At 34.1% G+C, this 22,241-nt stretch overlaps 2 protein-coding genes across 8 annotated transcripts; both read right to left on the reverse strand.

Annotated features, from left to right (window-relative positions):
* Positions 1-1,003: 1,003 nt before the first annotated feature.
* Positions 1,004-5,277, reverse strand: LOC115701123 (phosphatidylinositol/phosphatidylcholine transfer protein SFH6). Of its 2 annotated transcripts, XM_030628824.2 has the most exons (14): positions 5,004-5,277; positions 4,391-4,706; positions 4,204-4,303; positions 3,803-4,069; positions 3,615-3,692; positions 3,392-3,493; positions 3,208-3,257; positions 3,013-3,112; positions 2,827-2,925; positions 2,611-2,724; positions 2,390-2,519; positions 1,639-2,039; positions 1,406-1,480; positions 1,004-1,323 (listed from the first exon to the last, which is right to left on the reverse strand). In XM_030628824.2, exons 1-14 carry the CDS (start codon positions 5,035-5,037, stop codon positions 1,303-1,305), a joined length of 1,887 nt encoding a protein of 628 aa, XP_030484684.1. In that variant the 5' UTR covers positions 5,038-5,277; the 3' UTR covers positions 1,004-1,302. The 2 variants fall into 2 exon arrangements, with proteins under 2 accessions (XP_030484684.1, XP_060963067.1); XM_061107084.1 differs by having other exon boundaries at positions 4,204-4,706; positions 5,004-5,276.
* Positions 5,278-13,201: 7,924 nt separating this feature from the next.
* LOC115701129 (bifunctional nuclease 2) lies at positions 13,202-17,433 on the reverse strand. 6 transcript variants are annotated; one of them, XM_030628859.2, is made up of 11 exons: positions 17,047-17,433; positions 16,419-16,738; positions 16,042-16,212; positions 15,865-15,914; positions 15,654-15,710; positions 15,489-15,554; positions 15,066-15,140; positions 14,549-14,667; positions 13,991-14,082; positions 13,530-13,585; positions 13,244-13,438 (listed from the first exon to the last, which is right to left on the reverse strand). In XM_030628859.2, exons 2-10 carry the CDS (start codon positions 16,720-16,722, stop codon positions 13,533-13,535), a joined length of 987 nt encoding a protein of 328 aa, XP_030484719.1. In that variant the 5' UTR covers positions 16,723-16,738; positions 17,047-17,433; the 3' UTR covers positions 13,244-13,438; positions 13,530-13,532. The 6 variants fall into 6 exon arrangements, 5 of the variants coding, with proteins under 5 accessions (XP_030484698.1, XP_030484704.1, XP_060962801.1 ...); XR_009685259.1 differs by lacking the exon at positions 13,530-13,585 and adding an exon at positions 14,411-14,472 and having other exon boundaries at positions 13,298-13,438; XM_030628838.2 differs by lacking the exon at positions 13,530-13,585 and having other exon boundaries at positions 13,202-13,438.
* Positions 17,434-22,241: the final 4,808 nt, after the last annotated feature.

Raw genomic sequence — 22,241 nt, forward strand, 5'->3', positions numbered from 1 at the left:
AACCTAAACTTGACCCCCAAAATCTAACCCAAAGACTCATAAATATTGAAGCGAACCATTCGCCCCGGCCCTCGCCCCCACCTTTGCCACTGCAAAACTACAACTGCAACCTCCAGAGAACACATTGAAGGTTAAGGATAAATTTTGAGTTTAGTTATAAATCTCTATGAAATTTGCCCCCCTCCCCACTTCTTTTTTTTTTTTTTTTACATTTTTTGCTTTATGTTCGATAGATTCCATGATAACTCAATATAAGATCGATATAGGCTCTATGAGGTTTCATTTTTCTGGAATGTGTTTAGTTGAGGTTAAAGTCGATAAGTTCTCGATTCGGGCATCAAGTTCAAAGCAAAAATGACACATTAAATTCTTATCGAATTATTTTTGAGCCCTCGTCAAGGGCATCAAGTCTTTGGTAAAAATAACACTGATTAAACACCCCCCGCCCACCCTCCCTGGAGTTATTGTCAAGCCCTCATTGAGAGCATCGAGTTTCTGGTAAAAGATGACAAAAAATGGCAGAGATCTGGGTTCATTTGTTTGAAGATGAGGTTTTCACTCAAAAAGGCAGAGGCATGGGTCTTCATGGTTCGATCTTCAACTGAGATGGGTCACGAAGGCACGGGGTCGTTGAAGGCACAAGGTTAACAGAAGGAACAATGAGAGAAAGAGAGAAGTGATCGATGGAGAGGGATAGGAACAAGAGAGATAGAAAGAAAATGAAAAGTTAGAGAGTGGGGGAAAAATTATGAGGAAAGCATTTTTGGAACTAGAGTGAACAAATAGCATATTTTTGATAGAGTGGTATTAAATGGGATTTTTTTTGAATTAGGAGAATTATTTAGGAGTCCACATGAAGCACAGAAACTCAAATTCCCCTACATCACGCACTTAAGCCTTAATTTAATAATGCGGTACTGTACTATTGGCCAACAAACACCCCCACACATGGATTTTTTTTTCAAAGACACACAGGGATGTTTTTGGTTGCCCTGTACGAGAATTATCTTGAATACATATCCATAAATATTATATATTTCTGAGTCCCAAACGAAAGATTACATAGCCTTTATGAAGATTCAGAAAAATTACAGAAACGAAGTTTTGTACCATTATTAGCATAATCCATTGCGAAAGCAAAGTAGAAGGAAAGGAAAGGAGCCTTTATTTAGGAGAAGAGGAGGACAACACCTCTTCAATTCGCTATACAGGCATCTCACATATACAAGCATATTATGTACAGAAAACCATCAAGTATATTTACCAAAAAATATTTCTTCAAATGCTGTACACCAGTACTCTTTACCAGCACCACTTCTTTCTCTGCGGAAAACCATGTGACATTGTTAGGCTCATTCTCAAATATATTACAAATCAAATTAATGCCGCATTATCCTCAGCTTACCCGAAGTTTTGCCTGTTCTCTTCCATCTATATATTCAAGTAGTTCATCTTGCTTCATTAGAGCTTCATGTAAAGCCTAACACACCATAAAAAGCAAATACGTAATCAACACTTGAATGTTCAAAACAGCTGACACAGCAACGAAATTTTGCAGATGCATCATGTATTTACCGAAAAAAAAGATTACTAAGTTAAGTGAAATGCATAATCCTTTATGAGATGTGGAAGAATAACCTTTTTTGTAGCAATTAACTCTGCTTCTAAAGCATCCACACGATAAACAGCAGCATTGAGCAGCTCTTCTTTCTCACAAGGCATTTCAAATGGCTTCGCTTGTAGCATACTCACCTTTTCTTCTAGCTCCCCAAGCTTTATCAAAGCAGATGAAAGAAGGTCTGCCTTTGGAAACCCTGGAGCCGGTGAAGGGGGCTGGAACTCCACTGGAGCTGATTCAGCAGTCATCTCAGAGACGTTGTTGCCAGAAACAGAAAATGAGTAGTGAAATTTATTAGTAACACGACATGTAACTGATTGGATGAGAGTAATGAGAGTAACAAAGATGGCCAGAAGCACAGCCCAGTAATGAGCAAAGAATCCCTTTGTAGTTTCTTCTACACTTGAAACAGTTGGTGGCCCTGCAATAGATTCCAAAAAATCAGATTGGTCATCAGATTCATATTAAATATAACTAAGAAATAAGTTATTCTCTATGATGTCGAGCTATAACCTCAGATAGCCCAAAGCTCATTCACAGTCCTCGTGGTTTTGTTAAACAGAATTAAGTAGTTTTGTTTGGTTAATTGTTTTTGAGATAAAATTATAAATGATTAATAAAGGAGTAGAACCGCCAATATGTCTTGCTTTCCACAATGCCACCAGAGCCTCTCAATTTTATTTCTCATTGAATTTCATGTGTTAAAAATTAGTTCATAATTGGAAAAAAAATGTGAAAATTTCAAATCAAAGTCCACTTAAACATTCTCACCGCCAGAAACAGATGGAATTTGCTGGGATTTGCGCTTTTCCCAGCCAATAACAGCCTTATCAACCATGGGAACATATTCATCATACTCAGAGATTCCCCCAGTGTTGCTTGCCTTACCAGTGACTCTAGCCTAGACAAACATAAACCCGATTGAGTATAAGTTTATTGATATATCCAACAGAAGTGGTCTGCATATTGTCATTCTAAATCAGTACACTTACTTCCTCACAGACAGGAGTCAACTTTGGTTGTAAATAGCTTTTATTTAATTTGGGTGAAGCCATTTCTTCCACTTCAGATCCTGATTCTGCAGCAGATGTATCACTACTTCGTATCTGAATCCACAAAGAAAAGGCCAGAATTGATGTAAAGTTAACAAAGTTAACAAAAATTACATGAGCAAATTATCGACAGTAAGGTGGTCTTTCAGATAATACCATTGAAATCCGGGACTTATCACAAGAAACCAACCTCCCCTCGCTGTTGGAAACTGTTACTATCTGTCTAAAACACTGTGCTTCACCACTAAGTACCACCTGCAAGAAAACAAGCATTTCATTTGAGCAATGTCACATAACAAATTTTCAATAGCTAAAAGATTAAAAAATCACGGGAAAAAAAACCTTTAATATACTGGGATCATTCCATGGTCCCTTATCAGACCTCATGCAGCCCCCCTGATCAACACAGTTACAGCTTCCTCCAAGAAAATCAGGCAACTCACTAGAAAGAGTGCAGAGATAGCAAAAGAAAAAGAAAACTCAACAGTTAGCCGATGTTAAATAGAACTAACAGTATATATTCAAGGAAAATGCTACCTTGCATCAATAATTTCAAGCAATTTGCTCTGGTACTTATTGCCAAGAACCTGGGGAAATCCAATACCAGTGAACCATCAGTTGACATTGACAATGAGTCTGCAATTGAAAACTATACAAGGAAAGCAAAATGTATTGAAACATACATGAATCTTTTTTTTTTCTGAAAGTGAAACATACATACATGAATCTTGGTAGTTGTTTTTGGGTCAAGAAATGATTTAACTGTACTCCATAGCAGCTTAAAACCAGGACCAGCATTAATTATAAACATTCGGCAAAGTGTCTGCACCATCACATTAGAGGGCATGCCCTTAAATTTAGACCCTAAACATTACTGAAAAATATTGCCAAAATTACCAACACAAGAAATTAGATGAGAATGTTAAATATGAAGACCAGGTCACCTCAGGGTAGTTGTCATTATCAATTTTCTGCAAGCGCGTGATGAGCTCTCGTGCTGACTTGGTTAAGTTTTTAAAACCCTAAAAAGGTAGAATAATTTGAAATTGGGATGAGAAACATAGGATACTGTCTAATGCCAAAGGAACAGGTAATAGAACATGAATAAATAATTCAAAGTTAGCAGACATACTACGCCTTGAACATCTAATATTGTTGTACTTGAATCAATGTGTCTCTTAGCAGCAACAGAGCATGCTGGAAACTTAATGGAAAAACACTTCTCAAACTCCTGGACATGGTATCTCACATATCGATCCATAGTAGTCACTAACATAAGCTTGTTGGCATCAACTTTTCCCAATCTTTCAATGTAAACAGGTCTTCCTTCTTTGTCCACACCATGATAACCCTGAGGGTAGTAGTTCATAACTTCGTTCCGCTCATTAAACTCAAAATCCTGAAGATAATAGTTACAATTAAACACTTAATTCGCAATCATTTTCTTTGTAATTCAAACAGAATTTTAACATCAGCGTATCCAGATTTAGACTTGTAAACATTAAACAAAATAAGACAATCGGTTAACATTACCTCCAAAATTGTGTCCGTTCCAAAGTCTTTCCTCCATTGGATCATGTTGCTCCACATTTGTTTGGCTTTATCGATATCAAACTTCCTTGCTTTCAAGAATCTGCAATGAAAACAACTGGAGAATGAGAACAAAGAAAGCAGCAGCACAATTGTTCCAATTGTATCTGTAGAAAAAGAAAAAAGGTACCTCAACAACATATGATAGTCATCATATCTTGGAGGTAGCAACTCCTCCAAGATGAGTGCTTGTCGAAATGCGTCCACAGCCTGCAACTCCTCGAAATCACGAACATCCTCAATGGAAAGAGAATTTCTCCGGATCCCACTCCCACTCCCACTCCCACTTTTCCTTCTTTTTCTCTTAAGAGAATGTCTAAATTTACTAGACGCATTAATTGCTTTCTTTTTAAGGCTCCCAATTCTCGTCCTCTTGTCATCTTCCGAGATTTCAAAATCTGATTTCCTTTCCTTTCTTTCATCATGCCCAGAATACCCATCAAAGCCTAACCAAACAAATATTTGTTCTCACTCAGAATATATGCAATCTATACATACATTAACAAATAAATAACAGAGGAACAAAGATAATAACAGCTACACTATTATCACACCAAAAAAAAAAATCTATAATTGGGAAGAATAAAAATTCACAGCCCGGAGTATAATTATGGTACAATACAAGTCGTAATAAAATTGTCTAACAAAAACAGTCGAATTTAAAGCAAATCAATAGCTAAAAAAAAAAAACAAAAACAGAACCCTAAAACTTCATCGATCAAGAAAAGAAAGATGCAACTCACAAGGGAGGGCGAATCTATCAAGCGGGCCAGACATGGTAAAGATTGTACCGGTCCGGCAGATGAAGATTGGAGAGGAGTCAGACTGAGAAAGTTAGGATTGGAATTTGGAATAGTATAAGTTAGTCAAAATTAGGATATTTTAGTTACAATTATTGGGGTTTCATTCAATCAGTAGAGAATAGTGTTTTTTAAATTCAAGAATTAATTGATTCAATTATGTCATCGAATTAAATGTTGTGTTGGGTTGGATTGGGTGAAGGTGGAGCCAAGGGAAATCCAAAGCCAACGAATTTTGATAGAAGAAGATATAACGGTGTGATTGTGGTCCTTCTCCTTCTCCTCCTGGTCCTACACTGCCACGTGGACATATGGCGCGTCTTGGCGGGAACTTGCCGACGTTAGTTGACTTCTTCACAATCTCTTTGACTTTTAATTACTAAAGTATTAGATTTCTAGCTTTTTCATTTTTAAGCAAGAGAGTCCGGAGATATAATAAGAATTATTGGTTTCTTAACGTCAATATTTGATTGGTTTTTGTGTTTTGTTAAATAATAAATCAAGTTCCATTTTTATAAAGTAAATCAAATTGATAAAGACTAATTAGTAATTTATTCCCTGAATTTTGACATGTAGTAAATCGTGTCTCCTGAACTTTTTTTGCTATTAAAAATTCCCCCGAACTATTGAGATTGTTAAATTTAAGGACTTTTGTCTAATTTCATTTAATTTTACTGTTTCAGTGATTGTTTATGTACTAAACCATGCTCTCCAGACTTTGATATCTACTAAATTGTGCCCCTCAAACTTTGATATGTACTAAATCATGTCCCTTGAACTTTCATTCATGTTAGAATTTTTTTTACTAAAATTAGATAAAAGTACTTAAATTTAACAATCTCAATAGTTCAAAGAGAATTTTTAACGGCCAAAGAAATTTAGGGGCACAATTTAGTACATGTCAAAATTCAGAGAGAAAAATTATTAAATAGCCAATTGATAATTTAAGTTAAATTTGAAAGTATTGTTTGAGCTACATCCGAAGTCATTCTTAAAAAATTAAGTTGGGTGTATCATTTCGTTAAGAATTAATTAACTAAATTTAAGCTCAGAATATTAATTTGGTGTATTTTACAAAACACAGATCTAAGGAGGCATTTGGTTGGGAGGAATGAAAATATAGGAATAGGAATGGGAATGGGAATGGGAATAAGAATGGAATGGAATAAAATTTAAAATGCATAAAAAAAAAATTGATAAAAAAATAATTAAATTTTTTTTCTTGTTACATTGGAATGGTTATTCTTTCCTTTTTAAAATGGAATAGTCATTCCACCAAAATGGTGGAAAGAGCATTCCATTGGAATGTCATTGCAATACTTTAAAATGCAACCAAACAAAGACATAGAATGAAAATTATTTCATTTTCATTCCATTCCATTTCATTACCTCCAACCAAACGCCACCTTAATTCGTGTATTTGACGTGAGTTAAATTAAGTACATTTCATTTTGTTAAATATTGATTTATAAGCTTCTCAAATCCTTTGACTATTATTGTGCTTCTTTTCAATCTTTCTTCTTTTCTCTTTTATAATGACAATGCAATGCATATGATTAATGGATATCATTTCGTAAAATGCATTAATTGCGTAAGAAATAGGAAATTTTAGGCAAAGCTATTAACACATTTGTGAATGCAAACACGCAAGCATTAGCTGGAATTTTGTCCATACAAAGATGTCACTTGTTTCATAAATAATAATGAAGACAAAAATGTCTGGTAACAAGAAATCATCCTATTCTTCTAATTGTACCCTTAAGAAAGATTAAAGGACAATAAATACTACCATCGATCTTGAGGTTTTTAATGCAATCTTTTTATTTTCATTTTTTAAATAAGTACTAGATCTTTATTAAACGTTTTGAATTCTGTTACGGATGGACTAACAAATTAAAGAGAGCTAAAATATCTAGCCATGTATTTGTTAAAGAAATGGAATTCTCCTTACGATTTCTTATCTTTTTAGTCTAATGAGCTTATTGTTCTTTCATATAAATAAATAAATAAATAAAGGCTAATTAATAATTTTTTTCCCCCGAATTTTGACATGTACCAAATCATGCCCCCTGAACTTTTTTGGCCGTTAAAAATTCCCCTCGAACTATTGAAATTGTTAAATTTAAAAACTTTTGTCTAATTTTAGTAAAAAAATTCTGACATGGATGAAAGTTCAGGGGGCACGATATAGTAGATATCAAAGTTTGAGGGAAATGATTTGGTAGATATCAAAGTCTAGTGAGCATGGTTTAGTACATAAACAATCACTGAAACAGTAAAATTAAGTGAAGTTGATGATTACAGTAGGAAAGTTTGGGTTTATTTGTTGAAAAGCAAAGATGAGGCTCTAGGAACCTTTGATACATGGAAGAGGCTACTAGGAAACCAGACTGGGAACAAAATCAACGTACTAAGAACTGACAATGGTCTTGAGTACTGCTCAAATGAGTTCAAGGGATTGTATGCCTAGGAATCAAGAGATATAAAATTGTAATCAAAACCCCTCATCAAAATAGTGTTGCTAAGAGGATGAATAGAACATTGATTTAGAAGGTTAGGTGCATGTTACTAGGAGCTCGTTTGGACAGAACCTTTTGGGGAGAAGCTCTTAAAATAGCTTGTTATCTAATCAATAGATCACTATCTATGCCAAACAACTTCAAGACCCCCACAAGAGTTATGGACCCCCAAACTTAGATCACTTGAAAGTATTTGGATGTACTGCATTTGTGCATGTTAGACAAGATAAGTTGCAACCTAGAGCATTGAGATGCATGTTTCTAGGCTACCCTGAAGAGGTTAAGGGATGTAGAGTGTGGTGTGTAGAACCTGGATTCAAGAAGTGCTTGATTAGTAGAGATGTTGTTTTCAAGGAAGATGAAATGGCCATGAAAACCAAGAGCATTTCCAAAGATAGTGAAACTGTATTAGATGAGAATGTCCAGATTGAGGTGGAGCAGGTTGCTCCCATAGCACCAACTAATGTTGCTCTAGATGGAACTGAGGCAATAGAAAGGGAAGACAATGAAGATCAACAGAAACTAAGCAGCTATCAATTAGCTAAAGATAGAGAGAGAAGATAGAGAAAAGCCCCTGATCGTTTTGATTATGTTGAATTCATTGTATATGCACTTATGATTGCAGAAGAAGTTGACAGTTTAGAACCCACTAGCTTTCAAGAATCTATGAGAAGTAAAGATGCTGCAGCACGGCTGCAGGCCATCCAAGAAAAGATGCAGTCTCTTAGGAAGAATAGAACATGGATTGTTGTGAAGAAACCAAAGTTCTACAAGTTGGTAGGATGTAAATGGCTTTCAAGCATAAAGAAGGTTCAGGGAATGAGCTTAACAGATTCAAGGCAAGGTTAGTTGCCAAGGGGTTCACTCAGAAAGAAGGCATCGATTACAATGAGATTTTCTCTTCAGTGGTCAAGCAAGCTTCAATCAGAGCCATGATGGCAAAGGCAGCAAGCATGGACCTAGAGATTGAACAGATGGATGAAAGGACGACTTTCTAACATGGGAAATTAGAAGAGGAAACCTATATGCAATAGCCTGAGGGTTTTGACAATGGGAACCCAGATGAGGTTTGCTTACTCGAGAAGTCTCTTTATGGCCTCAAGCAGGCATCTAAGCAATGGAACTTGAGGTTTGACACTTATATGCAGAATATTGGATACACTAAAAGCAAGTATGACTCATGTGTGTATTTCAATAATCAAACCTATTTTCTACTCTATGTTGATGATATACTGATCTTTAGCAAAGCAAAGTTAGAGATTGACAAGCTAAAAGGAAACTCAGTGATGAGTTTGAAATGAAAGATCTGGGCAAAGCAAAGAGAATTCATGGGATAGACATAAAGAGACCTAAGCCTGGCATGATAATACTTTCTGAAGCTGCCTACCTACAGAAAGTATTGAATAAGTTTGGCATGGTCAAGTGCAAACCAGTTGCAACACCACTTGCTCAACACTTCAAGTTGTATGCATCTCAGTCACCAAAAACAGATGTAGAAAGAGCCAAGATGAGCAATGTTCTCTATGAAAATTGTGTTGGGAGTCTCATGTACTTTATGGTGTGTTCTAGACCTGACTTAGCTCATGCCATGAATGTAGTCAGCAGACCCTGGCCCTGAACATTGAGAAACACTGAAATGGACAATGAGGTACCTGAAAGGTACTCTGGACACTGGTATTATGTTCAGTAAGGAGAACCAACTCAAGGAAGAAATCATTGATTTTGTGGACTCAGATTTTGCAGCAAACCTAGACACTAGAAAGAGCCTAACAAGGTTTTTGTTCACTGCTCTTGAGGGCTTCATCAGCTGGATATCTAACCTATAGAAGGTAGTAGCCTTGTCTTCAACAAAAGCTGAATACATGGTTGGTACAAAAAGCCATCAAAGAAGTTATATGGCTTAAGGGGTTGACAGAGTAGTTAGGTTTCAAATTTGAGTATATCACAATTTATTGTGACAATCAAAGTGTTTTGCATCTCATGAAAAATCCAATGTTTTATGAGAGGTCAAAGCACATTGATATCAAGTTACACTTGATAAGGGATATTGTGTCATCCAAGAAGGTGCAAGTGAAGAAAATAAGCACACATGATAATCTTACAGATATTTTCACTGAAAGTGTAACTAGAGACAAGTTTAGGCACTATCTAAACTTGTTGAGCATTCAGGACATATAATGTCCTCACTCATTTCTTTTGGATCAGAGATTAAGTGAGTCTAATCAAGTAGAATTGTTGGGATTAAATTCACTTAACCTGTCAAGTCAGTAGGTCCATCTATATGCTAGGGCTGAACATTTATACCCGCAAATCTGAAAACCCGACCACCCGCCCCGACCCGCTACCGAAAAAAGCCAAAAATTTTGAAACCCGTGTGGTCGGGTCGGGTCTAACCCGAAAATACACAGCACGGGTGTCGGGTTTGGGTTTTAAAACAATGCATTTATTTAGTCGGGTTGTAACCCGATACCCGACCAGTACGAAATTACTTTCGTAGACTGTGATATGCCAGCCAATTTTGATATGCCTTACTGGCATTTAAGCCAACCTTCAAATTTCATTGTTTCTTTCTTTCTATCTTTAATTATATATGTTGGATTTATATGTTTGCCATATCTGTGTTTGTTTGAAACGTGCTACAGAGAAATAATGGAATCAATGGGATTTGAATATATATGGTGGCCATAGGCTCATAGCATTGATTTCAATATACATGATTTGAATATACAGAAATCGGCGGACAATGACTGTGATGCAAGACCACCGATTTCAATATACATAATTTATATTCAGATGTACATGAATATAAATTATAATTTATATCATATATAATGCAATTTTTTTATTTAAACTTATATGCTTTAATTCAATAAAGCTCAAAAAAATGTTAAAAATAGAAAAAAAAATAGTATTTTTAAAAATTAAGTAGTTATATTTGGGCCCAAAAATGAATCATTCGGATTAATCTGATAAAACTCGAACCCGACCACATTAAACCCGCCGAACCCGACCCGAAACCCGCCATACCCGACCACCCGAAACTCGGGTTCGGTTACAAATTTCAAACACCCGAAATTCGAAAATCCGAACCCGACCACCCGAAAACCCGACCCGTGTGCAGCCCTACTATATGCTCATCAGATGAATCTGAAGAAAGTTGTTGTTAGTTATAACAGTTAGCTTTAATACCAACTTAAAGGAGACCTCACCAACAACTATAAATAGGTGTTCCCCTAGTCTCAAAGAGAGTTATATCTTCTGAGTTTTGATCTCTAATCTCCAAGCTCATACTTTAGATTCAATTTAGAGAGAGAGAGTCCAAGATCATAGTGAGTGTGTGTGGAGGGATGTAATGAGAGTATCACTCTTGAAGTGATTTCCCTCAATGTGAGACAATTCTTTGTAATTATTCACTGTGTTGAGTTGTAATCTTGGGCTCATATAATTGTGTACTACTGACTATTCATATTCAATAAAGATTCATCATTCATTCATTATTGAGCTAAGTTTTCCTGTCTAATTTTAATTAAGTTCAAGTTTTGATTTTGTGATTGGTTTTAGTTTTGTTTATGCATTCTTGAACATTGTTACTGCCGCAACAACTTATTTTGAGGGTGTGAATTCACCACAAATACTCATAACATAATTGATCATTTAATTTTGTATCACACTTTATAATAGCATATACATTATACATATGTGCCCACAATAAGATTTTAATCCAACAATTGAATCTGCCAGGATGAGCCACTTCTACTAAATTCTCTTGGAAAAAGCCAGGGACTTCTTTGAATAGCCACTTTCCAATGATGATTAAAACTTGTCATCAATTTCTTTTTCAACTCCAAAAAAACTCCACTTGGTGTCATTATGAAAGTTATCATTTCTTGTCGACCAAAGCAAGTGATAGAGAATGGCAGTGCATAGCGAAAATTCTTGTCTTAGCTGTGAATTGTCAGAGCCATCCAAAACTAGCTATGGCGAGGCATCACCACACAATTAATATGCATGGCTTGGCACCAAGTAATATGTCGCCCTATATGTTTCTACAACACACCTTCATTTTTTTTTTTAATTTAATCTCCTCTTCTAGCATTTTAAAGTGCAAAAATGTCTTAGAACTTTTCAAATGCACCTTCGATCATTTATATAGATTAATGATTTGAATTACTGCATAATTATGTACGTCACTTGGTACCAAATGACACATTACCTGGTGTTTCTATGGTGATGCATCACTACAATTATGTGCGTCATCTAGCAATGACTTTCTATGGCGACACATCACTATTTTTTTTTTATTTATTTAAAGAAATTCTCTTCTTTTAGCATTATAACGCACAAAACTGTCACAAATTTTTTAAAATGCACCTTTAATATATAAATTAAAATGACGTGTCTCCACTGTAGGTCACCTGACACCTGATTACACATTGCCAAGTAGTGTTTCTATGCAAATGCATCACCACACAATTATGTTTCTCTTGGAACCTAATGACACAAAACATTGACGGAGTGAGAAAATAAAGTTTAGGGGAACAAAATATAAGGAATTAATTTATAAAGTTTCTATAAAATAATATATAATTTTTTTACATAGTTAATTTATAATAAATTACATAAAATAAAAAGTTTTGGTACAGCTCCCTTATGTAGGTCTCTCAGTGTTTCTATATCGATGTATCACACACAATTATACACCACTGGCACCAAGTGACATCAACTAATGTAGTAGTGTTTTCATGGCAATGCATCGTCACTTGCCCTAAGTTACTTTTTTTCTTAGCAATTTGAAGTGCAAAAATGTCTCAAATTTTCAAATAAAATTCTTATCATTTAAATAGATATAAATGACACGATTTCTATGACAATATGAGATTACTTGGCATCGTGGTTTTTCTATAATGACGCATCGCCACTGTGTTTTATGGCAACGCATCGCCACTTGCCCTAAGTTACTTTTCTTTTTTCTTAGCAATTTGAAGTGCATAAATATCTCAACTTTTTCAAATGAAATTCTTATCATTTAAATAGATATAAATGACGCGATTTCTATGACGATACGCATCACCACACAATTATGTTTCTATGATGTCTCTGCCTAGCACCGTGGTGTTTCGATGACGCATCTTCACTTCCTTGTAACTCTTTCCGCGTGTCAAAAAAAAAGCAAAAATGTCTTAAAGGTAGCATACATACACTTTGAAATGTCTCTATTGGCATATATATGACACAATTGTATACATCATAACTTTGTGCTACCTGACTTGTATCTCCACTTTGCAAATTCTCCATTTGATTCATGTAAATTAAATAACGATATTTGTTGAAAAGAATGCAACATTTTTTTGCTGGAAAAAATAATGTAACATTTGAATGCCCAAATTGCTAGTCCACAATATGGGAGAAAGAACGACAAAAGGCCTATTAGGTATCTCCCAGGACTACACAAAACCAGAAAAGTAAAAGAAAATAAAACAAACAAAGATGCTCTGTTCTGCTCGAATGGTAACTTGTAGCTTTGTAGGGAATGGTTGGTAAGAGTCAATAATCAGTCTAGTAAGCACAATTAAGGTTTAATGACACGATTTCATATGCCATATACATTGTACACCAACCAACTTAACAACCAACGAAGTGTCTCACTTGTTATTAACCTTATAGTGGCAGTAAAGTTCCTCTGTACTTACATATAATACATACATACACATACATACATATATAAACATACATATAATATAAATATTCACAAGTTTCTAAATACATATGGAGCAGAGGGAAAAGGCACTAGTGATCCCCCTGACACAGCCCGGCCAACTCTGAACAATTGTCTATGTACAATATAATCTTCGAGCACAGCTGAAAGAAGTAAGAAAAAAACATCACTTAGTTAAATTTGTTTGTAATACCAAAAATTTAGATTCAATTATGATATAAATGATATTTTAACCTGTCATGCCAAGTTCTTTCTAGCACGAAGTTGACTTAGTTTATCCCTCCACTGAGCTGTAGAACAATGGGAGGTCCATAAGAATTCCAATTACATAATATCAAGATTCACCACCATACTTTATGAATTAGGTTGATATAGAGATTTTGGATGCATGAAAAAAAAAAACCCAAATGAAAACATGCAAAAGAATGCCGTAGATCGCGAGTGAAAACTAGTGCCTGATTAACTTATAGCTTCATCACCTGACATATAAATTATTTGTAGAATCCTACCAAGTAATGTACTCACATTTTTTCTACAGCATCTTTATTAATAAACAATGAGTGCATTATCAAGTAGACAAATAGTAAACACCCAAAGTCAAAAAATAAGGTGATACAGATCTGAAGTAAAAGAAAAGTCACAAAACCAATACTAGCAGCCTTGCCATTTGACACTCCCAGAGAATGAAATCTTACCAGCATCTCTGTATCGCTCCTCAACAGCTGCCACCAGCATATTGCGTACAAGATTAAATTCCTTTGTTTCAACGCATGGCTGACCGCTTGGTCTGAAACAATAAATCTTCAAATTAATACTGTCTTTCACCAGAATATGAAAAGAATGCACTCTCAATCTTTCCAAAGACATTGAACATTATTATTTATCTAATTTAGCTATAAAAAGTGTCTACTTTTAACTCACGTTCCGATATCAATGTTTTCAGTTATTAATTTAATATTTAGAACTATGGACTTGAGGACTAAACTGAACTGAATGACTGATATTACAAGTTCCTCTTCAAGTCTTACATTTTTTGCTGGTATCAGAGGAGACTAACATCATCTTAAGAATAATAATAAAGTCAAATTTAATAAAGAACACATGCACACACTTACACAATTATGGTAAGGAAATAGAACCTTTAGCATCCAACCAAGAACCAGCATTGGAGAGCAAACTATAATTGTACACACACGATGCATAATTTTATAAAAAAAAAAAAAAACTATAGCGCTAATTTATCTATAACTTACCGATCTAATTCAGCAAATAATAAGCCATCTGAAGCAAGGGTCTGGGTCAAGAGCTTCCCAGATTCAATTACTCTCATTCCATCACTGTATGCCAGGTACTTGTTGACTTGTATTGGCACCTGTATATAATACCGGAAAATGATATTAGTCCAGTCAATCAGGAACTGCCATTAAGCATTTCAGTCCTCATTCAAAACTTGTAGATTTTAAAGAATCACCACATAAGGTCATGCACAGCCACATTTGTATCCTTTAAAAAGAAAGAATTGTAGGTATATTCATTTCTATTCCGAAACAAGGTTCGTCGGACTCACAAATCTGTGTGGTACAGGAATTGAGTAACACATTATTGGATGTGTAGAAAAATCAGATCACCATATCCCATCCCAATTTAACATCAAACAGCGGTTCAAAACCATTGGGCCCGTGAAATTGATCTTTTGGAAATTACATATATGCCTTGAAGCATTTTCAAGACTGAGGGTACAGAACAGAAAGGAAAAACATAATTCAGTACCTTGCATCTCACTGCTATGTTGATAGCATCTGAAGGTCGAAGGTCAAGGCTGATGCACTCTGATTCATCACCCACCTGCAACCACATGAATCAGAGTGAGCAGAAAACTGAATCACCATAAAGGGAGATCGATGCCACCTTCAGGGGACAACACCGCCCTTCATTCCCATTTTTTCCGTCTCTTCTCCATATCCCACAACTCGAGTGGAATCAACTCAAATCATAATTTATTTTTATTCATTTATTCCACAAGTGTATTAATTATCATTTTAAATGAGTTGGATGCTCTTAAGTGGTGGGATAGGAGATTTGAATCCCCTTGAGGAATGAGAGACCTCAAAGGGAAAATATATATATATATATATAGAGAGAGAGAGAGAGAGAGAGAGGGAGAGAGCGCAACTGAAGCATGAGTGTACATACCTTTGTAAGATATAACTGAGCAAAATATGCTTCATGCACTCTCTTAGTCACTCTAACAAGTTTAACCTGAAATGGCAAAATAGAGAATATCACAATTCACAACCAACATTTTAAACAGAACGAAGCATGGTCAAACTTTTAGCAGAAGAAATAACAGAACCCTACCTCGTATCCCATTTTATCAATCATTTCTTTCACCACTTGATAAAGCGTAGGCCTAGCCTGGAAACCAAAAAATAATTTAACTATCAATATAGATTTTGAAGAACAAAATAAATGTAGCAGCAAACTAGTTCCCACATGATTATCAGTCTTCCAAAACAAACACCAGTAATAATCATCAAAAGATGCAAGATGGGTTAGAATGCAAACATACAATTTGAACATTACGCACTGCCGCCATGAGTAAAACACTAGGCATCTCCACTGCAATCGAAGCAAACCAATATGTTAACATTTAAACAAAAATTAATAGAAAAGGAATTTCATATGAAGTCCACATAAGTAGCCCTCTTAAAGGAACTGCAAACTATTATGCTGAGGGCAAACATACAAACGATTATTGGAAGAAGAAGACCAGTTCCATCCTCCATCTTCAGCACAATAGCAGGGTGCGGAGCATAATCCGGCAGATGACCACCCTGTGGATTGTTATGGACACACCTCAAATGCCTACCATCCCTCATTTTAATCATGAAACCGTCTACACCACTCTTCACCTCAACTACATCAAACAATCATCAATTACTAACATGTATATATGAACATGCATACATATAGACACACACATAGTATAGTTATATGATAACTCAAATAACAAACACTTAAATCTAGAGAAGAAATAACATGATCAGTCCAAATCACCCTCATAAATCAACGAATAAACAAGTAAAATGAAATTTAACTTAAAACTATGTCTTTCGAACATACCAGCTTCCAGTACGCTGGATTTGACATAGTCTTCGTCGTTTTCATTGAAATTTTCAGCCATGCTACCGTTTCCATTAGACGAAGAACTGAAAGTACAATTAATTGTCTTGAATTTTCGCCCACTTACTTGACGAGAAAGATAACCTGCCTGGGTGATGCTACTATTGTTGATCCCTTTGAATCCCCACAATTCACTTCTGAGACGACTACCCTTTACCGGAAAACCCATCGTGGCTAGAGTGTAAAATCCCCCTTGCTTAGCACGAACAGAGGGACAAATAACTGGTCCTTGCAGAGACCCCATCCCCACCTGCAAAAGTCTACAAAAAATCGTCAGTCTGCGTCAGTAGCTAACAAAATATAAAATGGGGATAATTTTACATTACATATACCGTAATATTATGCTTGATCACCGATAACTGAAAATTATGAATTTATAATATTATTTTCCAGGAAAAATAAATTAATATCCTGTCCATGAATATTAGTTTTTAATGCAGCTTTCTTTCTGTCAGAATTTTTATTACAATAGTTTAGTCATTAGCTTTCTTTCTCTGTTTTTTTTTCCCTTTTAAATCAGTAATCATGAACCCTAGATCGAACCTCAAGACCTTCAAAGAGTCTCTACCTTAGAACAGAGATCGAGAATCAGAAGCTTAGAATCACCGATCAAGGCCAGGAAAGAAAGGAAATCCTTTGCTTTATTTTCAGACAATGAATGCGAAGCAAGAAATCCGAAGAAGAGTTGTGCGATCGAAGTATCGAATTTTATGAATAAAATTTAAAATACCTGAAAGAATCAGAGTAAAGAAAACTCTGAATCGGACAACTAGGATTGAAAATGGAGCTGGTAGTTGTAGTAGCAGTAGTAGAAGAAGAAGAATGAAAAGAAACCCTAAATTGGATTCGGATATTAATGAAGTGACCCAAAACGAGGATCAGATTAGAAGGAACGAGAGAGGTGAGAAGATAAGAGATTCTTCTTTATGTCAGAGAAATAAAAAGACATTCAATGCTCCCGCTACTGAGTTATTTTCTACTGCAATTACTTATATGCCCTTTTTGTTTTTATTTTATATTTCTTTTTGCCAAAAATATTATATTTGTTTGATAACGACTGGTGATCTGTTTTATTCTTCATATTTTCCCACTGGTGTGTAAATAATTACAATAGATCACTTGTTGACTACGTCATAAAAATTCAAAACAAATTTAAGTTCCAAAATATCAATTTGATTTTCTATACTTATATATACCTAATATTTTATTTCTAAACTAATACATATCAGCATTGAAAATATATGACCACTTTATCTAAAACCCAAAAATATCCCTCTCAAATTTTCCATACTTTTTTTAATGCAAAAAAAAAAAAAAAAAATTGGTAGTCCGATGGGGTCCGATGGTGGTCTGATAGTGGTCCGGTGGTCACCTGATGCTACTTTTGTAAGTACAAAAACATAAAAAAAAAGTTGGTAGCAGATTTGGTCCGATGGTAGTCCGATGGGTGGTCCGATGGGTCCGATGGGTGGCCCGATGGGTAGTTCGATGGTGGTCCGATGGGGTGGCCCGATGGGTGGTCCGATGGGTGGCCCGATGGTGTAAATGGGGTGATGTAAATGGGGTTATTTTAAGGATATCATAAAAATTGTCATATCTTACAAATATTAGTTATTATTTGTTTAAAAAAAAAATTTAACTAAATGTAACCATAAAAAATCAAATTTCCCATATCATTTGTGGTTATGTCCATCAATATCAGATTTTTAGAAATTATTATTAATATATATGTATCATAAATAGAAGGGTAAAAATAAATAAGCATAAAAAGGGTAGAATTGACATTTCAGGGAAAGTGGATAATGAAGAAGGGGGGAGTGACCGCTGTGACATCATCCCTGAGAAAAATAGCCGACGGCGGAGAAAAGCAAGGTTCGTAGATAAGCTCCACGTGTACAATAATGTGGCCAGGTTGATGTGGATAAGGGAAGGCTTCCATTTCGAAAATATCCATTACCCATTTTTCTGTTTTTTTCTACTCTTAAAATATATATATATCATAATTAATTTCTGAAGAGATAACAAACAGATCATAAGAAAAGAAATCAGCGGTTCATATAATCTGCCTCTCCATAAATCATGAAGGAGAAAATTGCATGAATATGGTTATTCATCGCCGTACGCTTACAAAAACTTCTCCATTTTACTAATTACGACTACACTATCTTTTTTTATATAATATATATATACAAAATAATTATCATAATAATAATAATAATGCTCAAAATATTAATTGTTTTTTCTAACAGAAATATTTAAAAATTAATTTGAGGGTAAATTTTATTTTGAATTTTCTGTATTTTGTAAAAATTATTAATTAAATCTTCTGTTTTGTTTGTATTTTTTAAAATAGTACAAGACCTTTAACTGATTTTTTATCAAAATAAAATTTAATAATAATCTGATCTAAATGTATTTATGACAAAACTGCTTATATTTTTTGTACTTAGCAATTGTCTTTATGTTAATTATATTAAAAAAATTATCGAAAATTAAGTTCGCTATTTTATAATTTTAAAAAAATACAAGATTTATTTTGTCATTTAATATAATAAAAAGTTTAATCTATAATTTTTATAAAATATAAGATCATATTTACCCTTAATTACCTTAATTAGAGGTGGTTGCTAGCTAGCTAGTCTTATTTTTCAAAAGGGAAAATAAATTGTGTAGGTAGAGTAGCGACTAGCGAGCTTGGCAATTGGAATAGTGTAGCAAATATAATAGGGCGGTGGCTAAGAGATTAATGAGTGCAAATTAAAGAAAGTCAACAATATTTTAATGAACAAAGAAAAGTTAACAATTTTTTTTTTGACAATAAAGAAAAGTTAACAATTGTGTGAGAAAATATACAACAATTGTGTGAGAAAGTATATTACACTCGTAGTTAAGCATTAATTGGGTAGTAGAGTTTTAGAAATTGAATTAATAATGGAGGAGTGCTAATTACAATCTTTTAGTCAATTTTAATATTTGAAATCATATGTTGAAGTATTTTTTTATAGCGGTATTCGTTATAGTTACAGTATTATCTCTGTAAATTTTTGAAAAATTTCGAATAGTTTATGGTACCGAAAATAGAGTTCCTGATCTTTCAGTTTACTACGCTATTTAAAAAACTTCAAGCGTATTTTCGACACTGTAAACTATTCGAAATTTTTCAAAAATTTACAGGGATGATGTTGTAAGCATACCGAACACTCCTGTAAAAAAAAATTGAAAAAAAATATTCCGACATGTGTCTTTGAGCGTAAAAATTGATTAAAAAATTGTAATAGGAGGGTAATAATAGTACTTCTCATATAATAAATCTAGCTAAAGGATAAACTATCACCAAAACCAACTAGTTAACTAGAACCAAGCATACAAAAACTTGAGCAGTCAAGAAAAAAATCAAGTTGTTTGTTTAGATATCTACCTAACCCAAAAAAAAAAAGTTTACCTCAAAGTGCCATTTTCTATAAAGCCAAAATAGATATATTCCACTCAGAAGACTTACCTCAAAGGGTCATTTTTTATAAAATCAAAATAGATTATGTTTCTCTCCAGCAGTATAATAATCAAACATCACTACATGAGTAAAAATGACACTATGATTTAAATAGTAGTATAGATGAGTTCTAAACAATAATTAACATGAAAATAAATATACAACATTTTCTAACATTCATCAGTAAGTATATATACTAATCAAATATATATATCAAAGCAAATAACATTATGGTCCATGAAATAATATAGACGACTAACATCAAATAACAGTGTTTACACCATAACCTTCGGTTGCCACCTAAAGAGAAGAAACAGAACAACACCAGTAAGAATAAGAAATAATTACATGTGCAACTCTCTCCAACAAGCCAAGCCCTTCTAATTCGTGGGAGCTCATCAGCTAAGATCGGATCCAACTTTGCTCTTTTATTTTTCTAAATAATAATAATATCCCTTCTTTTAACGTACTGCTATTGATATACGTGGTCTTCTTCGATCCATCAATGGCAGAAAAAGCTTCGGAACCAGAACCCAGAGATGGCGGCGAGAAGAGAATGGAGGAGAGTTAGAGCGATTAAGAGAGAGAGAGAGAGAAAGAATCTGAAAAATTAGAGTTTGAACTTCGAAATATGGTATTTAAAATTAATAATAACAAAAAAATAATGGCATAATAAATACCATAAAATAATAAAAGAAATGTCCAAGCACATAATTAAAAAGTGAATGAATATAAAACTGCTATATTTTTCAAATAATGCTTAAATTTAACGACTTCATATAAATATATATTGTAGGACACCTTCTTTTGTCATATGAATTCCACCATATGATGGGAGTAGATGCATGTAATAAAATTTTATTTGTTTACTTATATTTTTTATTTTGTATGTAATTAAACGAGGAGAGCAGCTGAAAATATTGAAAAAATTACAGTATATATCTCTTCTAATTTAATGTTTTTAAGTTTTACTATTTCTTTTGAAATTTATTATATTTATTTCTTTTTTTTAGTCATTCTACCAATTTTACTCTTATTACTTCACGATAATTTTCATTTTTCTCTAATTAAAATTTTGCTCACTTTCCTATAAACCTACACATCCATCAACAAAAAATACATAGAAAACTGAATTTTTGTAGATGTCAATAATACAGTATATACAAAAATGTAAAACTGTATACGTCTGTAGAATCACAATATAATTCTGTTACTACAGAAATCAGTTTTGTAGCGACAAAATAGAACAGACAGAATATAAAAATAATTGTAGAAAATTAAATCACTTGACACAAGAGATTTGTATGTGGTATCAGTGTTCTTTCAAACACTCTTAGTCCACGGGGCCACGCCCAGAGAATGAAATCAATTAATAAAGTATCAACAATTACAAAGACAATTGACTTAAACAAGTTTAGACTCCCTCTAAATTATTGCCACAATCATTTGTAATCTATTTTATGAATATGACTTCTGAAACACCTTCAAACAACGAACTCCCTTCGTCTTTGAAGTGTGCGTACTTACTTCATCCCGAAGTAAGGCTTGAACAAGTCTTCTCCCGAAGAACTGATATGGAAAACACTAGAACCTAGATGAACAACTAGGTTCTCACAAAAAGAAAACTCTCTTCTCACAAATAAGAAAAACGCAAAAAATGAAAACTAGAAAAGTTGATTCGAATGGCTGCTCTCTAGGTTCTATTTATAGAACATAGAAATCCTAGAGACAGCCTCAAGGTCAAATCTACACAACTGTACAAAACTTTCTTAAGATAAACTTGATTTGCAGCATCAGAAACAGATTCTGACACAGCAAATCAGACCAGAAAAGGAAACTTGTCATAAACGAGTCCGATCTTGTATTGGGTCTTGATTCCTGCCATAAACAGTCTGTATAATCTAATTACATTAAGACATAATCGAATTTAATAAGGAATATAGCAATAATCAAAGTTTCCTTTAAAAATCAACTTTCCATAAGAGAATTGCTTCTCTTACAAGAAGTTTCCATACAAGAAAAGTCCAGCTGAAAATTAATCTTTCCTAACATAGAAAAGAGCAATAAAAATCGAAAAATCAAGGTGAGAAAATCGGTTATGAATGCAAAGAAGTCTCACCATAAAATAAAAAATATTTTGGCATCTAAATTGTCAAAAAATGACTTTACAATCTCCCTCTTTGACACTTTAGATAATCAAAATATTTTTTAACAAAGAAGTACCTACAAATCAAAGTTAGCAAGAACAAACAAAAACTCATCCTGAGTAACAC

Source organism: Cannabis sativa, chromosome X, assembly GCF_029168945.1.
Source record: "Cannabis sativa cultivar Pink pepper isolate KNU-18-1 chromosome X, ASM2916894v1, whole genome shotgun sequence".
Classification (NCBI taxonomy): domain Eukaryota; kingdom Viridiplantae; phylum Streptophyta; class Magnoliopsida; order Rosales; family Cannabaceae; genus Cannabis; species Cannabis sativa.

Bases quoted from the DNA above. Each gene is read 5' to 3' on its own strand.
- LOC115701123 (XM_061107084.1), bottom strand. From the start codon at position 5,037: ATGTCTGGCCCGCTTGATAGATTCGCCCTCCCTT. The intron at 4,707-5,003 runs GTGAGTTGCATC...TTGTTTGGTTAG, and splicing joins TGATAGATTCGCCCTCCCTT to GCTTTGATGGGTATTCTGGG. The intron at 2,926-3,012 runs GTTTTTTTTCCC...GTTTTCTTGCAG, and splicing joins ATGATCCCAGTATATTAAAG to GTGGTACTTAGTGGTGAAGC.
- LOC115701129 (XM_030628838.2), bottom strand. From the start codon at position 16,722: ATGGGGTCTCTGCAAGGACCAGTTATTTGTCCCTCTGTTCGTGCTAAG. The intron at 16,213-16,418 runs GTATGTTCGAAA...TGTTTGATGTAG, and splicing joins ATCCAGCGTACTGGAAGCTG to TTGAGGTGAAGAGTGGTGTA. The intron at 13,439-13,990 runs GTAAGATTTCAT...TACTTCTTTCAG, and splicing joins GGAGCGATACAGAGATGCTG to CTGTGCTCGAAGATTATATT.